The following is a 22,061-nucleotide window of genomic DNA, read 5'->3' as shown; positions in this document are numbered from 1 at the left end:
TCCCTTAAAAAGAATTCTCAAAGAAAATAGTCCAACAACATAATTCAAAAATTTCAAATTTTGTTACATTTATACAAAGAGATACACAGAGAATCACAGAGAGAAAGAACAAGCCAGAAGGACTCTTGCGTAAGGAGGCCACGAGACACGCACACTGCAGGGCGGAGATGAGGAGGGAATGAGAGGCAGCCGGCAGACGAGGGAGCATCTGTGTGTTTACTAAGTATTTATTGAGTGCCTACTGCGTACCAGGCACTATCCTAGGTGCTGAGACATGGCAGGGAATAACACCAAAATCCTGCTTTCTACAACACTGAGGAGAAAGAATGTCAAGAGACAGACAGACAGAATGAGAGGAGAGAGACTCACTGTTCCCACTTCATTAACAAGGTCGTCAAGAAAGAAACCAGCAGTGCCCTTGGCCTTCCCTCAGGCCGTCAGCTCCCCACACCCCTACCCAGGCCTCCTCCTACCTTGATAGCCACGTGTCCCTCCACTTTGTCCATCTCGGCCAAGAGCGCTGAGAGCAGAGACGACTTCCCACAGCCCACCTGGCCCACCACGGCCACCAGGGAACCTTCCGGAACGGAGAAGGTGATGCTGAAACGAAACGACACATCTGGGCTCAGCCACACCCCTGTCCGAACTAAGGCGGGCCGGGGGTGCCTGTGTGGAGAGAGAGACGGCAGGCAGGGCTGTCACGAGCCTTCAAGGTCTGGAAACTCCTCCCACCGTTTCTAAGATGAGCTTAGTTCAGTGAATGGTCTCAGAATCCTCCACCAATGAGGCCCACAACAGGTGCTGGGATGCACCTGCATCTTAGAAAAGGCTACGGGAGAGACCTGAGGGACCAGGGACCAAGCCATGATGAGTGGAGGCGATTAACTTTGCCTGGGGGCCTGATGCAGGTGCCCAGAGGAAGAGGACACTTCAAAACAAACTCTGGAGGAAGAGTGAGCAAGAACAAGCACACCCCAGACGCAGACACCTGGGAACAGCTTGAGGAAAGGCCCACGGATGTGAAGGCACAGACGAGATCGAGGTAGACATGCTGATGACACAGGATGAAGCAGGGAGAGTGAGACCAGTCCTGAAGAGGCGGGTGGGTGGTGGCCAGACCCAGCAGTGCCTCAAAGGACACGCTTTGCAGCTGGGAGCCACGCACGGGGCCTGACACAGGTGAGTCTGAGTTTCAGAAACGCGTCTCTACTGAAATCGCCCTTTGACAAATAACAGTAGGTGAAGTACAATAAATCGAACTCAGTGTTCTGCAGGCAAGACTGGCTGTCACAGGACAATGGACCATTGCCCACTGCGACCACTGCTGACAGCAAAATTGGAGCTGGGATTCTACCCACACAGGGGAGGCGGGCACGCCCAGGGCCTCCTCGGGTTCACTCACATTGGCTGCACTTTCCAACTGCAGCTACTATGATTTCAACATCCTATTATGCTGATGGATTTTGCTGCCATTGATTGTTTGATGCTTGTGAACCTGCTGTGTGGTCTCGCTGATTATTCTTCTGTTCTGTGCTGTGATGGGAATGGATCACGGGGCCAGAACAGAACAGGAAGCCTAGTGAGGCAACTCCTGCAATCGTCCAGGTGAGACAGGAATACGTTACAGGTTGACAAGAGAAGGTTCGGATGGAGAAATCTGAGGCGGATTCATGGGGCGGGGGATGGTGACTGTAACAAGAAGGCCTTGGAGATTGGAAGGACAGAGGGAAGGATGGGGACAGATAGAGGCTATTTAGTTGTGAAGCAGGGCAAGAGAGAAAAGCTAAAATTGAAGCATGCAGGAGTTAAGTCAGACATAAGGAAGAACTTCCTAAACGTGCAATCCCACCATGAATTTTCAAAGGACAGATTCTTTTCTCTAGAGTTTGTTCCCTCGCCTGTCCCCGCCTCCCAAGATAAAACAGCAATGATTTGCTATCCAGTAAAGGGATAATTGTTTAAGGCACTGGGGATAAATATGGCCCCTAAAAATGTCACCTCTGGCCCTGTGTTTGGGGGCCTCCTTAAGGAGGCCTCTAAAAGCCGCTGAGCAAGGCCTCCTGTCAAAAAGAAATTAGAGGCCCTTGACAAACTGCCCAGGAACTAGGTCAATTCCCTGGATGCTGTGATTTGGAAAAATAAGAAGTGGGTGGGTAGGGTCCCAGATGTGGAAATGGTAAGAAAGGGGGAGCCAGGCAGACAGGGGATCTTGGAGAGGACAGAGAACAAATCCATCCCAACAGCAAGTCTAAGCAGACAAGAATTCCTTTCAGCTGACCCAGCCTGCCTGCCACCAGGGGCAGCATCACAGCCTCAGACCTGGCTCGGCCAGTCAGTGTACTCCATCTCTCCTGGCCGGCGACTGGCTGAGGGAGGGGCACATGACGCACCCTGGCCGTGAGAGGCAAGAGGGCCTCCTGATGACGGAGGAGGCACACCTGGAGTGGATGGGGGACCTTTGGATCATGGGAGAAGACACCCGAGAAAGCAGCTGTACAGACTGAAGGGGAACAAGACAAGGTGGAGAGAGCCCTGATGGCACTGAGTCCCTTGATCACACTGTACCTGAAAGTGGACCTTCTCAGTTATGTGAACTAGAAATTTCCTTTTGTTGCCTAAGTCTATCTGTGCAAAGTTTCTGTTACTTATAATCCGAGGGAACCCTCGGAGCCAGATACGCTCTCACCTGCTCCTCCCTGAAGCCCAAGCAGGTATGACAGGACCTATTTTCCAGATGAGCCAAACTAGGCTCAGAAAGTGACCTATTCTTTGTCACACAGCTGGAGCATGGGAATTCAAACTCACGTTTGCCCACAGCCCCACAGCTCTCTCCACGTCCTGCTTACCCATGCAGCGTGGGAGGATCGTTCCTGGCCCATGTGAATGTGGCATTCTTCACAGTGATGCTGTTTGTGATCCCGGCTGAAAAGCACCAGAGATGACAAGTCAGGCAGAAATGAAGCCACGGCCTGAGAGTGAGCAACAGGCTCTTACTTTTTGTTCCTCCTAATGAAGTTGGTCAACCCCAGACACTAAACACTCAGACTAGGCATTATCTGGTTACATCAGTTACACTTTCTAAAGAAGACCCCCAACCAGCTGCTCTGAGGCAGCCTTAGACCCAGAAAGCAGAAGGAAACCCCAAGAGGGCTCTGTCTTGAAAGATAGGAGGTTGCATCATCTGGAAAGGCAAGGGGGGCCCCGGGGGCCTCCCTCACCCATCTTGGGAGGTTCTTGCAGCTCTGGTTGGGTGGGCCTAGCAGAGTCACAGGGCATAAGAAGCGGCCTCGTGAGGATGCCTGTCCATCAGGCTGGACTGGCCCCTGGCCCTCCCTACACCTTCGGGCCCTTCCTTTACATTCAAATCAGGGTCCTTTGGATTCCACAGCAGCCCGGTAACTCACTTCCCAGCATTCTCTCTGTCTCCCCCCTCCCTCCCGCCACCCTGCTCACATCACAGCACGTCAGTCTTTCTAAAGCACCAGTCATTCACGGTAAACAGCAGGGATGGGACAGGAAGTGGGAAATGGTGGCGGGGGAGGGGAGGGCGTTAAAGACAAAGTCTGCATTATGGGAGGGGCCGGGTGTGGGGGGAGCACTCTGTGACTGAGGTGTTTAGCACCTCTGCCTTCATCTTCTTCCCCTCCCCCGTATTTTCTTTTTACTTCATGCCCTTCACTTACAACAACTTTTTTTGACTCTTAGTTATAAGTCACCTTAAAACCACCTAAAGATGAGGGTGTTTTTAACTTGTCAAATGAAGAAATAAGTTCCCCTACCCATCAAAGACACAAAACCTGCAGACAGAGGAAGTTACTGGTTAACCTAACTTGATCTCCTCCTCTCCCATTGCCCGCCCCCCCAAAACAGAGAACAAGGAGGAAGTTGAAAGGTACTATTTAAGGAATTTAAGAAAAGCCACTTGAGTTGGTCAAGCTACAGACCGCAAGACTTGGCCCCAAGACTTGGCCCCGAGCTGCCAACGGGGGCCCTGCCTGGCACCCAGTGAGTGTAGATAAACATCTCAGTCTAACCGCCACCAGGGCAGGAAGGGGGCTGAGGCTGGACTGAAGCCCAGGGGTTTTCCAACATCACGTGACACTCACAGTGCGCTGTGAACAACTCCAGGAGCTCGAAACTTCCCTGGCTGCCTCAAATTTCAGCCCTGTGTCATGCAGGGAAATCCAATCCTGGCGTAGATGGCATGGGGGGGGGGGGTGTCTGTATACGTGTACGTGTGTGTGTGTGTGTGTGTGTGATAGAGAGACGGGGGTACAATTCAGTCCTCAGGACAGCAGAAACTGGACAACCACAGGTCAGCGACATGCAGCGAGCAGTGGTTCTCAGTCTGGAACGACTCTGCCCCGCAAGGGGCATCATGTCTTGAGACATTTTTAGTTGTCAAAACTGGGGGGTGGGGGTGGGTGCTATTGGCATCTAGTGGGTAGAGGTCAGGGAAGCCTGAAAATCATTTTGCTGCCACCTTCTTGTTGGAGAGCCACAGGTGGGTTACTTAACTTCCCTGTGCCACACTTTCCTCACCTGTAAAAACAGGACTGGTAAGAATGGGGCCAGCCTCATAGGGCTGTAATGAGGAGGGAATGGAGCAAAACAGACAGTCCTTAGAACAGTGATCGACACACAGTAGGTGTTCAGTACATCTCAGTGTGGAGACACTGCGGTGGGTGGGAGCACAAACTGCTGACTGGCTGTGGGTGTGAGTCTTGACTCTCCTTCCTACTGGCTGTGTGAGTTACTTGGGCGAGTTTCCTCATTTGCAGATGGGGGTTTCCGCAGCATCTCTCGGAGAGCTGCAGTGAGCTACGTATGGATGGGTGAGGACAGGACATGTATGGTGGGAATGTCATTTAAGCGAAAAGTGGTCACTACTGTCAGCACTATGAATGCTTTTTATTAAGTGCCTGGAGATACAGCCACAAGTAAAATCCCTGCTCAGGGGAGGTCTGCTGGGAAAGGACAAATTAATAAGCTACAAAATAAACAAACCTACCAATAAAAATCCATGTAACGCCCCGCCAAAGAAAGGCACCATGAGTTCCACTGCCCTCATGGGGAAACTGAGGCTCAGAGCAGGGAAGTGACCTGCCCAGGGATGCAAAGCTAGTGGGGATGCGGGGGGGGGGGGGGGGTCAATCTCCAAGGTCCTTGATTTGCCCATTCATCTACTCAGAGCAGGATCAAGGTCCAGGCCCCGGAACTTGGCCCTCAGGGGTGGGCCTCGCTCAGGGGGCCGCCTCTCAGCAAGAGAGCTAGACGACCCAAGGTCAAGTCTGCCATCCTGGGCAGCGCTAGGTAAGGCCCTGCAGTCGCCCACTCTCCCAGGACGCACCGTCTTTGATGGGCCGCCGCTGGATGCTGTCGGGCTCCAACTCCTCGTGGGACAGGAAAATCCTGAGGCGCTTGAGGGAGACACTTGCCTACACACAAAGCAATGACAGGCTGTGGTTATTTTTAAAAGTGTTTTTGCAAAACAGGCCGAGGATCACTTACAGTGGTTTTCCCTGGGTGTGCAGGGCCCACATCCTCCTTTCTTCTGAAGGCTCTGTACTTCCTACACTGAGCGGATGCCGCAGAATAAATGGGTTTGGGTTCTTTTTGTTTTGTTTAAAAGCCCACACCGGTATTAAAAAGGAGGGCAGAGGACTGTTCTAGCTGACAAGGGACTTAAGAAACAGCCAAAGACAATGGTTGCATTTAAGATAAACTTGCAACCAGGAGCTAAACGAGTCCTGGAGACTGAATGCACAGCACAGTGGTTACGGCCAATGATACTGGAGAAATAAACTTCAAAGTTGCTAAGAGACCACAGCTTAATGGCTCCCAACACAAAAAAGAAATGATAATCATAGGATGTAACAGATGTGTGACAGAGGCGTCCAGTGATAATGGCATCACAACATATTCACGTATCAAATCACCACGCTGTACACATTGAACACAACGTTTTATGTCAATTATAGTTCAGTAAAAAGAAATGTTTAAAAAGGCAAAGGTCCTGATTCAAACTATAAAGACTGTCAGACAATTTAGAAAATTTTAATATGGATTGGATATTATTTTAAGAGATAACCGTTAATTTTGTTAGGTACGGTAATGGTACTATAATTACGTAAAAAGAAATGCATGCTAAAGTACTTATGGGTGAAGTGTCAAGATGTCTGGGATTTGCTTTAAAATTCTTCGGCAAAGAAAGGAAGGAATGGAGGGAGGGAAGGAGAGAGGGAGGGAAGAAGACAGAAAAAAGATTAGATGAAGTAATTGTGGCAAAATGTTGAATCCGGGTGATGGGCACACATCATTACCATAATACTCTCCACTTCTGTGTACATTTGAAACTGTTCATAATAAGAAGGGGGTTTATGTGCTGGTTTATATTCATATTTTAACAAGCCTATGACCAGGGTTATACAACCAAATATTAAGGCTGACTTGTTCATGTGGTTAAAAATAGAGTTTTCAGGTCAAAGTGTGCAAGGCTAGGGAGAAGAATGTGCGACACACTGTCAGCAGGAAAGCGCAGGAGCTTCAGAGGGTGTAGGTGTGACTGAGCGGTCTCTTCTCCAGAATCACCTCTTGGAACTGGAGAATTCTAGGGCATTTGGGCCAAGGACCACGAGTGGGTTGCAAAATCAAGATAGGAGGTCAAGAGCCGAATTTTTGAAGAAAGAGGACAGGACAGGACAGGACAGGACAGGACAGGACAGGGCAGGGTGGAACAGACGCAATCAGAACAGAAGGGACCAGATGTCTCAGAAAGAATCTTGCAGATCCTGGGAAACCCTAGTTGCAACAACTTCTGTTTCACATACTCCAGGGTGAGTTCAAGAAGTTAAAGGTGTTTCTCAGTTCAGGGCAGGACCAAAAAGAGCCTGAAGCCAGCAGTCGGGGCCTCACCAAGCCCCCCACCCCGGCACAGTGGGAGGGGTAACGCAGAGGCGGCTGCTTCCAGGGGGGCTTCCATGCCCTTTTGCTTTGTTTCCCCAGACATCCCCTCCCTGAAGTCCCCCAGCCTCGCCTGTACCTGCACGATGCTGCTGATGACCATGGGGAGGATGTTCAGGGGAAAGCGGAGGATGTTGAACAAGGCCAAGGACACGAAGGCTTTCTGGGCATCCAGGATGTTGTTCTTGTCGACAGTCACGTAGACGGCAAACGTAGACAGGGCCACCTGCAAGCAGGACGCTGGGTCAGATTCACAGTCGCAGGAGTAGTTACAAGTCCCCCCGGGGCAGCGTGGTCCCCAGTCCTCCCCATCCCACCCCGTGAGCCGCAGGGGCCTATGACTGGCTGCTGGAGGCAGCAGAAACACCCGAGGCAGTGTCTAACACACAGCAGGCACTCACTAAACACTCAAACAATGAACTTGATAAATCAATGACCAGGAGCCCAAAGACCTGGCCTCTCCCACCAACTTTCTCTGGGCACACTGGACGGGCATTCTCGGGGTTCCTCAACACCACCAGGTGCAAGCTCACCTGCGGGCCTTTGTCCTTGCTGTTCCCTCTGCCAGAAACAACCTTCCCATCCAGATGGTTGCCTGGCAACTCTCTCTCCCCATTCCGAGAGGCTGCCCAACCCAGAACAGCCCCCTATAGCTCTCCATCCTTTTATCCCAGTTTATTTTTCTTCATAGCACCTACTTCTACCTTACGTTGTAAGATTTTGGTATTTACTGTCTGTCTCCTGCACTGAAACGTAAACTCCACAAAGGCAGGGACTTTGTTTTGTACACGGCTGTATCCTCAATGCCTAGAAGGACCCGGGGCACAAGGAACACTGAGACCTTGGGCATGTCACCTCCTCTCCCCGAGCGTCCACTGTCTCATCTGTGAAATGAGGGTAGAGGTGGAGGATTCGGCCACTGTTTAAATTTCCTTAGCTCAGAGTATATGGTTTTATACCCCCAGGAAAGGAACACTTTAAAAAAAAAAAAAGAAAGAAAGAAAATAAAGGTCCAAGGGTCTTCCAAAGGGCACTCCCCTCTCCACAAAGTCAGACCTGCCTTAAGCCCTGCAGTGGGTCCTGGGATTCTGCTACCTTGCCAACTGGAATTTGGGTTTGGTTGTTCTGAGACATCACCTCCCTCAACAGGAAAAAGGAAGGGGTCCCTGAATAATCTAGGGTTGCGCTGCTCTGCTCAGATCGGCTTGGGAGGGAAGTAAAAGATCAACAGGTGGCTCTCGGTGCCCCGTCCTCCTGCCAGTGAAGGCAGTGCCAGGTGTTGACAGGGGAGGCTGGTAACACCCCCAAGGTCACCTGGTCCACACTACCAAAGCCACCTGGAACACCTTGGACCCCGAGCAGATGGACAAAGGTCTCCACCTCCATGTTAGCCCCTGGGGAAATAAACTGCCCTGGGACCTTCTTTTTGAGCTCAAAGCAGATGGCCAGCCATCAGATCCTGGTGTGGCCAAGATTCTGGTGTGGCTGTGGTCCAGTGTATGTGCAGGGTCTCAGCTGCCTCACTTCTTTGTGACCCTTTAGAAGGCTGTATATCTTAAAAATTAAAACCATAAGCTCTGCCTGCTTATCTGCTGTGTGACTCTGGGCTGTGACATCACTTCACCTCTCCAAGCGAGCCTCTGTTTTCCCATCTATAAAATGGGGATCAGGATGCACACTGGCAGGGCTTCCGGCAGCAAGAAATCAGGCTCTCTATAAAGTGCTTAGCACCGTGCCCAGGGCACAGTAAAATGCAGTAGATGGCAGCTGTTTTATTTCTTGTGTCAGGACTCAGTCCAGACTCCCTGGACTATTTTTCCAAAGAATCAATTAACTGGGTCCCAAGAACGAAGCACTGGAAGCAGAGCTGGTTGCTGTTCTGGCTCTGACATTAACGACTGAGGTGACCGTGAGGTAAGGCACAGGAATTTTCCAGGCTCCGTGGCCAAGAGGGAGGTTAGGTGCTCAAAAAGCCACAGACACTTGATCCCTGGGATGGCTGCACATCCCAGTTCCCCTCTTCCAGGTAATGATGACACATTTGCCTCTCAACCAGAGGTTCTCTTCACTCAAAACTCTCTAAACACATCTACACAGAGGAATAGTATTCAGCCGTTAGAAGGAATGAAGGGCTGACACTCACTGTGACATGGATGAACCCTGAAAACAAGATGCTCAGTGAAACGAGACAGACAACAAAGGCCACACGTGTTACATGATTTCATTCCAAAATGAAATGTCCAGAATAGGCAAATCTACAGTAGGTTAGTGGGCGCTGAGGGCTAGGGTGATGGGAGGAATGGGGTGTGGGGAGTGACCACCGGTGAGTGCAGGGCTTCCTTCTGGGGCGGTGGAGATGTTCCGGGAACCAGACAGTGCGGATGGTTGTGCGACCTTGTGAATATACTAAACATCATTTAATTGTACACATAAAAATGGTGAATTGTATCTCACTAAAAATAATAAATCTCTTTTAAAAATCACCTCTCCAAAATCAGTCTATTCTACCTCTGTACAGAAGCCAAAGTCTTGACTCAGGCCCCAGGGCCCCCCAGATGTGTAAACGACCCTCCTCTGTACTCGTCGGACCTCCTCTCCTTCCACTCTCCCCGCCCCGTCCCTCTGTTCCAGCCCCATTGGCCCCTGTGGCTATTTCTGCGGGGCAGGCACAGTCCTGCCTCAGGGCCTTGGCACTCACTCTTCGCTGTCCCTGTTCGGCCCTCTCACCTCCCTCAGATTAAGATTCAAATGTCACCTTCACAGTTAAGCCTTTGAACATCCTACTTGAAAACTGTAAGCCTTCCCTATCGTTCTGACCAGAATCTTTTTTTTTTATAGAGTTTTTGACAGTTTAGTATATTATTTGATATATTTATTATGCTCATTGTTTACTGTCTGCAGCTCCCAGTTAGAATGAATGAACTCCCATGAGGGCATGGATTTCTGTCTGCAGTATTCACTGCTCTATCATCAGTGCCTAGGACAGCAGTGGGCCATGGCAGATACTTAGTAAACGTGGATGGGTGGGTAGATGGATGAATGGATGGGCCGATGGATGGGTGGGTGGGTGGGAGGGTGGATTTGCCCGAGGGCACAAAAGCATACACAGGGTATGTCTTCAGCAAAGGAGAAAACCAGGCCTCGGGCATCTCACCACCAGAATATACCAGCTCCCGTGGCCCAGCCGATGGGGTGGCTGCTGGCAGCATGGGAAGCAGAGGGAGCAACATCACGTGGCCCCTGCCAGAGCCACAGCTCCAGCTTCTCCAGGAAGTGGAGGGCACTCATTCACCCTTCAATTATTAACTGGGCACAGTGTGAGGCAGGTTTGGAGATTCTGAGACTCACGGGCTAGTGAAGAACAGGAATTATCCAGGTGTTTGGAAGAGTGTGGAGGTGGCTGGGGTTGCAGGTAGGGGGGAGCTGGAGTTTGCTGCAGCCTTACAATGGGTGAGGATCACAGATGCAAAAAAATCCCCACTAAGTGCTAACAGTGCCTCCACGCTGAGAAACGGGGCAAGTGACTGCACCATCTACCCCAGCCCAGCCTCAAAAACCTGACGTCTCTTCGTGTGGACATCTGTTCTTTCTGCCTGGCCAGCATCTATTTCTGTTGCTGGTAACAACATGGCAGTTTTCCCCTGCGGAGCTGAACCTCCCCCAGTCTCAGTCCCTGAGCTTCAGCCACAGATAAACTGCCCACACCCCACCCCAAGCTCCAACAGAAGCCACGTGACCCAGGCCTGGCCAATCCAAGCAGCTCGTCCCCCTGGCCCCAGTGGTTCAGGGACAAGCATGTGGCCAGCAAGATTCAATCTCTAGCTTTGGAGGAACTAATGGGAAAAGGGGGAATCTCTCCTTACAGTGGTTACTGAGATGACAGGAGGAACTGTAATTGCATGGTGAGCACCCATCTGACAAAGAAATCACCATGGAGAAAGCAGAGCTGAGGGACAAACAAGTTAATCCCAATACTATCTTTGGAACACCTAGATCCAGTCATGCCTGAAACCCCAGCTATGCTTAAAACCAGCACTTTCCTAGACTTTTCAGTTTTGTGACTCAAAAATCTCTTTCTTTTCTTCACTTTAGTGGATCTAAGTTAGGTTTCTGCCACTTGCAAGATAGTTTCTGACTAATGATACATTTACATCTTCATTCATTCAATCACTCCTCTACATAAACCTACTGAGTGTGTACCACCTGCCAAGTCTCCCTGTGTTACAGGGATACAGCAAAAAAAAAAAAAAAAAAAAAAGCAAGGTCCATGTATGTTCTGGTCAGCAGAGAACTGCACAACAGGTAATTGACATATGGAATGATAATTATTCTAAAGAAGGGGGATTCAAGACACATAGAAGGCAAGCAGCTCTCAAATCTTCCAAGACAGCAAATGCTAAATACTGACGGCTGCCTGAGGATGCTATTTTAGGAAAGTGCACTAAGTGGACATGAGGACATGATAAATGCCAGGCTCCATATTCCAGAAAAACAGCCCCATCAATCCCGCCATATGGCGTCCCCATTCTCGCCTGACCTCCCAGGGCCTCTGTCTTCTATCACACCTACCGGTGGGTAAACACCTCATCACCCTTGAAGCGCAGGAATTCACCAGTGGAAAGAACATGCAAACACCTTCCAAGGGAACCGAGGACCACATATTTTATCCTAATGTAGTCAGAGCCTTCGGTGTCTCGGCCAGGGCCAAGGTCCCCGACTGACCCCCCGGGCTCATCTGTTTCACGCCAAGCAGCTCAACCAACTCTGTCTCTGGAAGCCCATCATCGCCCAAAAACTGAGGGGCAAATTCAAGGTCAAGAAAAGCCAGTCCCACTCCCAAGCTCTTGCTGTGGCTTCCTAACTGAGGCCAGGGCAGGAGATGATGCCTGAACGGTTAGCAGTTCGGGTGACAAGCTGGAAACTGCAGGTTTTGCCAGAGGATCCAACGTGCAAAGCAGACGGTTATGGGGAAAGGCTCCCCCGTTCTAAGTGTAACACAACCCACGGACTGCACACCTTGTGGCCTGAGCCTACTGGCCACAGACCTTTTCCTATTTAAAGAAGTGCAATCCGAATGCCTTGGATTTCTGTGTGATTCGCTATCACTTGTGTACAAGTAAAGTAAACAAGAGAGCTGTATATGTTTAATTACATGTATTGCATATAGTCAGTGTCGTGCTGGTACAGATGCAGACTCTCTCTGGAAATACACAAAAGAAACTGGTACAGAGAAGGGAGCTAGGTGACGGGGGTCTGTGGAGGGTGGAAAGAGCAGTACCCCACTGCAGACCAGTGGCTCTAAACTAGGGGACATTTGACACTGTTTGGAGACATTTTTGACTGTGATGACTGGGAAGGTGAGGGGAGAGGTACCACTTGGCTTCTAGTGGGTCGAGGCCAGGGATGCTGCTAAACTTCCTGCAGTGCACAGGATGCCCCCCTCCCCAGAGAAACAACAAATTATTGGGTCCCAAATGTCAGTGGTGCTGGACTGAGAAACTCAGTTGTAGACCCCCTGAAACAGCTTTAACTATTTGCACCATGTGAATACATTACTGTTTTTAAAATAAAATGTACCATATATTTAGACTATTAACAGGTATATTTAACATGGAAACACTATTGGACAGTTTAAAGAAAATAACAGAACAAACACCCTCTGTAACTACTATCCAATCTTATATTTTCATTAAAAAAAAAACAACACCAGACAGAGTCGTTAAAGACATGGGGAAAGTCGGGGAGACTGAGTGTGAAAAGAATGAGATGGCAGACCCTTCCAGGCTGGAATGCTGGCGCACTGGGGCCGGAAGGGATCTTAGGGAACACAGAGTCCCAGAACAGCTAAGAGACGTCACTGCCTGAGCAACTCCAGGCAACTGGCAGCGGCCACCTGGAGGGCTGCTTGAGCCTAACTCTGCGGGAGGGAGCACCACGACTGCCCGGGGGAATGTCTCCAGGGGCATGGGAGTCGGGGGGAGGACAGGGCCTGCATGTGACATCCTTGTGGCCTAACCCCTCCATCTTCCATGCTCAGAACCTCAGACCCAGGGAGGCGAAACGACCGGCTTCAGGTCCAGGTCACACTGTGGGCTGGCAGCAGAATTCAGCAGGGGTCCTGACTCTCAGAAGAACACTCCACTCCACTAAGCCAGGGGTTGGCCAGCTATGGCCCGTGGCCCACCCGTCTGTGTCTGGGCCTGTGAGCTGAGACTGGACTTTACATTTTAAAATGAGTAAAATAATAATAATAATAATAATAATATTTCATGACAGATGAAGATTATATGAAATCCAAATTTCAGAGTCTGTAAATTAATTTTTTTTAATTTTTGTTGTTTGTTTTTTGGGCAGGGAGGTAATTAGGTTTACTTACTTATTTTTTTAATGGAGGTACTGGGGATTGAACCCAGGACCTCATGTATGCTAGGCATACGCTCTACCACTGAGCTATATACCCTCCCCCCGTAAAATACATAATTTTTATGGGAACACAGCCACACCCATCCATTCTGTGTTCTCCATAGCCGTGTCTGCACTACACCAGCAGACATGAGCGGCTGCAACAGAGATCCCAGGACCCAGAACACCTAAAACACTCACTAGTTGGTCTTATACAGAAAAAGGTTTGCTTACTCTTCCTTTTTCCAGGGTTTCTCAAACTTCCATGTGCATACTAATCACCTACAGAGAGACTGTTATAATTCAGGCTCTGCTTTAGCTGGTCTGGGGAAGGCCTGAGAGTCTGCATTTCTAATAAGCAACCCAGTGATGCCCATACTGCCCGTCCTTCGGCCCCACTCTTGGGTACCAGGGATCTTCTCCAGTGGTTCTCCAAGTGTGGAACCCGAACCAACTGCAACAGGGGCGCCTGGGAACACGTTAGAAATGCAAATACTCAGGGCTCACCCAGACCCAGCAGGGCTGACACTCTGGGTGAGGCCCAGCGAGCTGCGCTTTAACAAGCCCTCCAGGTCACCCTGGGGCTCACTCAAGTCTGAGCATCTCTGCTTCCCACCACCCATTCTTGTGCTCTAGGTAAGACTCTGGGAGACGTTAAGCTGAACCTGATAAAATCCAGTGTCAGAATAAACACTTCGATAAACGCTGAAAAGGCAGGAGTTTCCTTAAACATTCCACCTGCAACTCCACTGTGATGAAGCGGATGGCAGCCTAACAGAAAATTTTCTTATTTATGAAAATGTGTGGTTTTAGTCATAGAAACCTCAAGAATATATATTTGCCAACATAACTAAGAAGTAATAGCCATTATTAGCACAGCATTAAAAAAAAAAGAAAAAGAGTGACACAGTTAATACAAAGATAGAAAAAACAAACATGGCGGACATGATCTGAAGTCATCCTTAACCATTCCTTTTTTTTTAATTGTTTTATTGTTCTATTTATTTATTTATTTGGGGGAGTGTTATTAGGTTTATTTAGTTACTACTTTTAGTGGAGGTACTGGGGATTGAACTCAGGACTTTGTGCATGCTAGTCATGTACTCCACCACTGAGCTATACCCTCCTACCCCTAATCCTTAACCATTCTTAACTCTCAACTGTGCTTAAAAGGTTTCCACGGCCCATCTCTATATGGTCTCTTAGTTTGCAGCCAGCTTCGGAAAATAGTACCTTGCACCATTATCTTTAAACTTTCCAAAGTTGGCCGGCCAGGGATAGACCCATTAAAGTAAAGACGTGTTTCGGCACACTCAGTGCAGCATGGGTCACAACAGAAAAGAATAGGGACCAGCCTAAAAGGGCTAGCAGCGGGAGACGGGTTAAGTCAACTCTGGTGCAACACTAAGGGAGACGAAGCAGATATGAATGCATGACCTGAGACGGTATATATTACATCCCAAAAAGGCCTGGAACATCATGTAAGTATCATTCTACTTGAATATATTACAAATATTTTAAAAATATCTATATGTATATTTTTTTTTCCCGAAAAGGCATATAAAACTGTCACTCAGGAGGAAAGGGACAGGTAGAAGGGAGGACAATATCCTTTACATTTCACAACCTTCTGTATGGTTTGAATTTTTTTTCCCAATGAATGACGGGTACTTGTTGAGCACCTACTGTGTACTGTTTAAGTACAAGTATACAGCAGTGAACAGAAAAGACAAAAATCCTTGCCCTCCTGGACTCCTCAAAAGACTAAAAAGAGACTTACCATATGGCCCAGCAATCCCACTCTTGGGCATATATCCAGAGGGAACTCTAATTCCAAAAGACACCTGCACCCCAATGTTCATAGCAGCACTATTTACAATAGCCAAGACATGGAAACAACCTAATGTCCATAGACAGATGACTGGATAAAAAAGTTGTGGTATATTTCTACAATGGAATACTACTCAGCCATAAAAAATGATAAAAATAATGCCATTTGCAGCAACAAGAATGGCCGTGGAGATTGTCATCCTAAGTGAAGTAACCAGAAAGAGAAAGAAAAATACCATATGACATCACTCATATGTGGAATCTAAAAAAAAAAAAAAAAAAAAGAACTTACATATAAAACAGAAACTGACTCACATAGAATACAGACTTGTGGTTGCCAGGGGTGAGGGGGGTGGGAAGGGATAAACTGGGAGTTTCGAGATTTGCAGATACTGACTGCTATGCGCAAAACAGATAAACAAGTTTATACTGTATAGCACAGGGAAATATATTCAATATCTTGTAGTAGCTCATGGTGAAAAAGAATAAGAAAATGAATATATGTAAATTCATGTATGACTGAAGAATTGTGCTGTATACCAGAAATTGACACAACATCATAAACTGACTATACCTCAATTAAAAAAAAAAGATTAAATAAAAAAATTCCTTCCTTCCTGGAGCTGACCTTCTAATGGAAAGAGACAATTCATGAAATAAGTGACTCAGAGTGTGTCTGGCACTGTCACTCCAAGTGTGGCCCATGGGCCACTGCCAACCCACAGCCCATGACCAGCTGGCAGTAGATAAGGAGCTGACATCAGAATGAAACTCAGCTACAGCACCACGCACGCAATTTAGTTCATCAGACATTGTTTTTCTTAGCAAGACTTTCTCAATGAAGGAAGCAGAGAGCTGCGGCTTACATTCCGGCACAAATTTCTCATTTCTTCATGAACCTGTAACAGTTTCCTAAACTGGCTACTCTGCAAACCCCTGGGAGGGAAACTGTGAATGAAATAAAAGGCAGGGGTGGCAGTTTTAAAAAGGAGTAGTCGGAGAAGGCCTTGCTGAAATAGTGGCTTCTGAGCACTGTTCAGGCAGGACAACAAAGTAAAATATCAAAGGATGCGGGCCAGGATGGGTTTGGCTTCACTCACCAGGAAAGGTGTGCAGACCCAGGTGAAGGTCCCCACGGCGGCCAGGTAGGCAGATTTCTTCAGCACCTTCAGCTCCTCCTGCCTGATGGCCAGCACCTTGTCTTTGAATGCCAGCTCCCAGGCGTAAAGCTTTAGCACTTTGATCCCGTTGAGAATTTCATTCATCAGCTTAATCCGATTATCTTTGCTCTTCATGTGGGCCACCTTCAGAGAGGGGAGAACTCAACACCACACCTGGGGGACTGGCCGCCCAGTGCTGGCCCAGGCAGCAGACCACCCCTCAACGACCCCCTTAACTAAAAATGGGCCTCCCTGACGGGGAGAAAGCTGGCCCTCCACTCCCCACGAACCCGAGCTCTTGACCCACAGAGCACTCCAGAGGATCCCTTTATCAAGGGAAAAACCCGCTTTGAATCACGTTAAATCTGATGTCAGAGAAAACTCTTCTATTTAGAAGGGGGGACCAGAGGCAAGAAAAGCCCTGCCAGCATCCAGGGAGGAAAGGGCCCAGGCCCTATTCTGATCCAAACACAAGAGAGATGATACTGTTTGCCTCCGTTTTCTTATCTTCTTTACTGACTTGCAGCCAGTACGCGGTGAAAATGCCGAAATGTCTCTGTACCAGCCGGCACCAATTCCGACCACTGGGTGCCCACGCCACACGGCTGTTATTTTTACTGTCCTCTGGCATTTCCACATGGCACTTTTCTAAGCACTTCACATGCATTTAGTTATTTAAGGCTCATGAGAACAGTATCACTAAGTGGTGTGTTACTCCTGGGTCCCAGAGGACACTTTAGGCAACATGAGGTTGAAGGCTGTGACTGTTTCAGAGGCTCAGGGAAGCCGGCACAAGAAGATGAAGGGGACACAGCCCCCTGCCCCCTTCCTTGTCTATCCTCCGCCCCCCCCTCCTCCCCACATCGAATTCCCACAGGCCCACGTCCTGGAACATCTCTCCTACAGCATCATCAGTGTGGCCAAGCTCTGTCGGCTGAAATTCCACAGGCACATCAGAAACAGCCATCAACAGGGGTGCAGAGAATTGAACTCCGGCCCATCTCTGCTATGGACCATTAGGCACGAGTTCAAGAGAATGAAGTCAGACTATATGGCACGCCACAGAGCAATCCCCTCAGCGTGGCGTCAAATGATACTATCGTGCTGCCAGACAGGACCGTCTGGGTAAGAATACACATGGTAACACCACCACAAAACACACATATACACACTGAGACTAACTCTACAGTCGGATCTCTATACAAACACACAGATCTAGAAGGATCTGTTTCAGTGTGTTCACTGTGGTTGAGAGGATTGAGAAAGGGACATTCCATTTTAATTCGCGTAATTTTGTTTTATTTGAAATTTTTGTTTATAATGAGAAGGCATTACTCTGTTACTTGGGTATTTAAAAACTTAAGAAATACAAAGTATCTCTGAAAATAAAGAGTCTGACACTGCGACCAGCCTAAGGTAAGGGGGGGGGGTGAGGGGGTGAGGGGAAAGATGGGTGATTTTTACTCAGCTCTTCAAAATACACACAGACACAAAGGAATACACTCATGGGAAATAAGGAACTTCCCGGAGGTTCAGAGTGATTTCGGTCACTGGCCCAGGAAGTCTAATTATTTCAGGAGCTCTCAACCCTGGCAGCCCCAGTATAATCACCTGGGAAGCTTTAAAAACTCCCCCTGCCCAGGTCCCACACACATTAAGGGAATCAGAATCCCGGGAAGGGGCCCAGGCATCAGCATTTGTTAAGCTCCCCCGGGGATTCCAACAGGGAGGCAAGGTTGAAACCCCCCAGGCCTGTGCAGAAGGAACGCAGCTAAAACCCAAGTGGAAAGGCCTCAGGCAGGGGCCCAGCTTGGAGCCTACCTGGTAGGTCTTGGTCTTCATGGCCATGACAGCATTCAGGGGAACCATGAGGATCATTACGGCCACCCCAGCCAGGACGGAGGGGCCCAGGTTCTACGGAAGGAACGAAAACAAAGGCCTTAGCACGGGGCTCCCACGGGCCGAGCCACCCCATGCGAGTTTGGGGCAGCCGTGTTACTTTTCAGGTTTATCCCTGAGCATCTCTTCGGGTCCCACAAACTCTTTAAGAACATTCAAGTCCATGATCCTTTATCTGAAACCCTGGGGATCAGCTTGAGTTCTGCAAATTTGAACTTAAGAATTTCAGGAAGGTAACAGGATGTTGAGCAGAAAATAGTTAACGCAGCCCGCCTGATGGTTTATCTTGTTCAAAGGCCCTTGGCTGGCGTCTGGGCACTTGGATTTTGGGAGGGTTCCCACTATTCTCAGGACTGATAAGAGTGACTCACTGAGCCTAAACTGTTCAGACAATATGGTTTATGCTGATTAATCCCAGAGGCTGCCGGTGTGACCAGCCCCCAGTAAAACCCCAGGAAGCCGGGTCTCTCTCGAGCTTCCCTGGCTGGTAACGTTCACACTTGTTGTCAAAACTGTCACACCCCTTTGCTGGGGAATTAAGTGCATCTTGCGTGACTCCACAGGGAGAGGACTTTCGGGAGCTTGTCCCTGGTTTTCGCCGGATGTTGCTAATCTCACTGTCATAAATGACAGGTGAGTCTTCCTAGTGAATCACCCACCTGGAGTGGTCTTGGGGACCTCGACACAGGTAGGTACAGTCATACATCACACCCTCATTGGTGCCTGGCAACAGCACTCCATAAGCAAACACAGATTTTTTTTCAGCAGCAAAAGAGGAATATTCCCACTGAGATGGATAATCAACATTATAAATCACACATCAGGTCAGCTTTTGCCACCAAATGTGTCAAGAAAAACTTTCACTATTATTTTACTTCAGAAACTGATGTCAAAAACACGTTTTAGAGATTGAGGCCTAATAAAGAGAACTCCCTAAATGATGTCAACAATATCAATATTCCACACATTTTTGACTATATGAATACAAATTCTGTTACTTGTGTAAGGGAATCAGAAAAATAAAATGTTACAGCAGGAGAGAAAAAACAAAAATGTTCAGTTTTCAGAGCTTTTTTGATTTGGGGACTCGTAGGTAAGAGGTTGCAAGACTGGTCCATTATCCCATTTGCAGATAAGGAAAGTGCACCCAGAGAGGTTAAGTGACCCTGGCCAGGACAAGATACAGACGGACATTTTTCAACTTCCAAGTCACACAAATGAGAGGAGACAGGATGAGAAGTTGGCCCAGCGCACATGTACTCAGTGGACACAGACAGACGGAACTAAGGTAAGAGTGTTGCAGTCCCTTCCAAGCAGCCACACTCGGGCGCTCCAGCCCGAATTCCCCCCAAAATGCTGCTTTTGCCCCTAATGGTTTCTGTGGTGTCTCTCTGCCCAGTGAGGATTAATCAACCTTTGAGAACGAAGGTGACTTTCACCAGCGATCTAAAACATTTGCAATCAGCTCTGACAGCAAGCAGCGGTCACGAAAAGATACCAAGCATGCCCGTGGACCGCGTCCTGCTCTATGAACGCTGCGTGAACTAATTTATTCAGCTGTCCCAACGTCACTATGATGAGGCTCCCCTGTTATCACCACTTTACAGATGAGGACATTGAGGCTTAGAGACGCTATCCTATGTTGTGTTCTTGATCACCAAACAGAGAAATTCTATCTTGGGTCTAAAGTAGTGGTTCCCAACCAGAGAGGAGTATTCCCCCAGGGGACATGTGGCAACGCCTGGAGACACTTGTCACAAGTGGTGGTGGGAGTGTGGGGGAGGGGAGGTGTAGTGTTATTGGTACCTAGTGGGTAGAGGCCAGGGATGTTGCTAAACCCCCTACAATGCACAGGACAGTTAGCCCAACAAAAAAGAATTACCCAGCCCCAGATACCAGTAACACATTCAGCAACTCTCATCTAAAACAAAGCAATTTTCTCAGCAGGTCACAAACCATCTCTGAAGGCAGCTCTAAAAGAAGTGTTCCATGACGGCACTTTCTAGGGAAGTGGATGCCCCAAGACGTCTCTCTGATGGAGGAAGTCCATTTAACTGAGGGGGGAAAAATTCAGTGGAAGAGGCAACTGTTATAGCCTTGAAATTTGGGTGGGATTTCATCCATCGTGAGAAAAGAGAAAAGGGAGTTCCTGGTGGAAGGAAAGGGATGTGCAAAGGCTCAGAGGTAGAAAAGAATAAGGCATGTATGAGGCTATGAGCATCTTTGCTCGTCATATTTATATTTTGGGAACTGCCCTTCCCCCACGTGGAAGGGCTGTCACTCCCACCTCCACACAATGAGAGAGAGCAAGGGACCCAGGCTGCCTAACCAGAGAACTCTGCCTCCTATTTCACAGTGATTTGTTCATGGATGTGAATAGGACTGTGTCAGGCCAATCAGATTGCTCCCTGGGACTCTGGCTGCGGCAAAGAGGAAAACAGTGTATTCTCTTTTCTTGGCACCACTATCCATAACGATGATATAAGCCCAGAGCTATGGAGCCATCTGAAGAAAGCCCATTGAGAAAGAAGTGAACTCAGAGAAACACAGGGCCAAGGAATGAGGAAAAAGCATGAGTCCTTGCAGCACTGTTTGAACTCCTGGATCCATCCATATCTGAAGCCAAACCCCTGGACTTTTCAGTTACGTTCACCCACAAAATTCTCTTTATTTGCTTAAGTTACTCTAAGATGGATTTCTACCCCCTACAACCAAGAGATTCTTGACCAACATAATCTGAGACTAGTGAATAAGTGAGTTTGGTTAGCATTTGGGAGGATACAGAGGGAGAAATACAATGTGAATGTTATAGGGTTGTTAACTGTATACACTGTCAAGAAGAAACAAATGCAAACAAATATCATGCCACCACAGAGAACATAACCCAACAACTGAAGAAAGGAACTGGCTGACAGGCCAGGAAATAAAATGTGAATGATGGCAAGAAACGCCAGTGCGCTATGCAGGTTCTTACCACTGACACAACACCCACTCCCCCGCCCCCACTGCCCACACATGGAGGTCCCTCCCCATGCGCCCCGGGAACGACGTCAAACACACACCAGCCACAGGAGGTAGAGGGCAAGGATGACTTGCAGAGGGGCTGACCAGATCATGTTAATGTACGTGGCCAGGTCCATGAACCTCTGGGCGTCCACGGACATGAGGTTGACGATCTCCCCGACGGTGGAGGATTTTCTGGCTGCGTTGGTGATCACCAGGGCCTGCGGGAGAGAGGAGAGGGAAGAGGGTGAGTGTGGCAGGTGACAGCCCTGGGCCCTCCCTCCAGGCCCATGTGGAGGAAGAAGACAGCTCAACAGTGGAAAGGCCACTGCTCTGCTCGCCTCTCCTGCCCGCTTATCTGCCTCCCCAGCTCATGTGTCTTGTCACAAAGCCCCTACTCTTATCGACAGCGCTCACTGCCTGTCCATCTTGAGCTCTTCGGTACGGAGGGGACCTCAGAGGTCGCCAAAACCAGGGCTTCACACACTTCACTTCCCTCCCCATCAGGGAGTCTGTTATGGTGCAGTTACTGACTCAGTAGGACTGGGGCAGGGCGTGGGACTCCGCATTTCTAACAAGCACCCAGGTGATGCTGGTCCCCAGATCAGGCTGAAGGACCAAGGTCTCGGCCATGGTTTCTCATCCTTGGTACTACTGACATTTGAGGCTGGACCGTTCTTTGAGGGGCTGTCTAGTGCACTGAAGGATGTTCAGCAGCGTCCCCAACCTCCATCCACTTGATGCCCTCACCCCCAATTATGACAACCAAACATGTCTGCAGACATTGCCAAACATCTCCTGGAG

General features: G+C 48.8%; 1 protein-coding gene across 4 annotated transcripts in view; it reads right to left on the bottom strand.

Annotated features, from left to right (window-relative positions):
• ABCC1 (ATP binding cassette subfamily C member 1 (ABCC1 blood group)) overlaps positions 1-22,061 on the bottom strand; it is a 126,705-nt gene that overhangs the window by 38,613 nt on the left and 66,031 nt on the right. For all 4 annotated transcript variants that reach the window (XM_064478472.1, XM_064478471.1, XM_064478473.1 and 1 more), the window contains exons 10-16: positions 21,317-21,478; positions 18,177-18,269; positions 16,296-16,499; positions 7,043-7,189; positions 5,351-5,438; positions 2,847-2,922; positions 474-600 (exon numbers count right to left, since the gene is read on the bottom strand). In XM_064478472.1, coding sequence (XP_064334542.1) covers positions 474-600; positions 2,847-2,922; positions 5,351-5,438; positions 7,043-7,189; positions 16,296-16,499; positions 18,177-18,269; positions 21,317-21,478 — 897 coding nt within the window. The remainder of the gene's footprint in view (positions 1-473; positions 601-2,846; positions 2,923-5,350; positions 5,439-7,042; positions 7,190-16,295; positions 16,500-18,176; positions 18,270-21,316; positions 21,479-22,061) is intronic.

This window comes from Camelus dromedarius, chromosome 24 (genome assembly GCF_036321535.1).
Source record: "Camelus dromedarius isolate mCamDro1 chromosome 24, mCamDro1.pat, whole genome shotgun sequence".
Classification (NCBI taxonomy): domain Eukaryota; kingdom Metazoa; phylum Chordata; class Mammalia; order Artiodactyla; family Camelidae; genus Camelus; species Camelus dromedarius.
The sequence above is the reverse complement of the archived record's forward strand: the minus strand, read 5'-3'. Positions and strand labels throughout refer to the sequence as shown.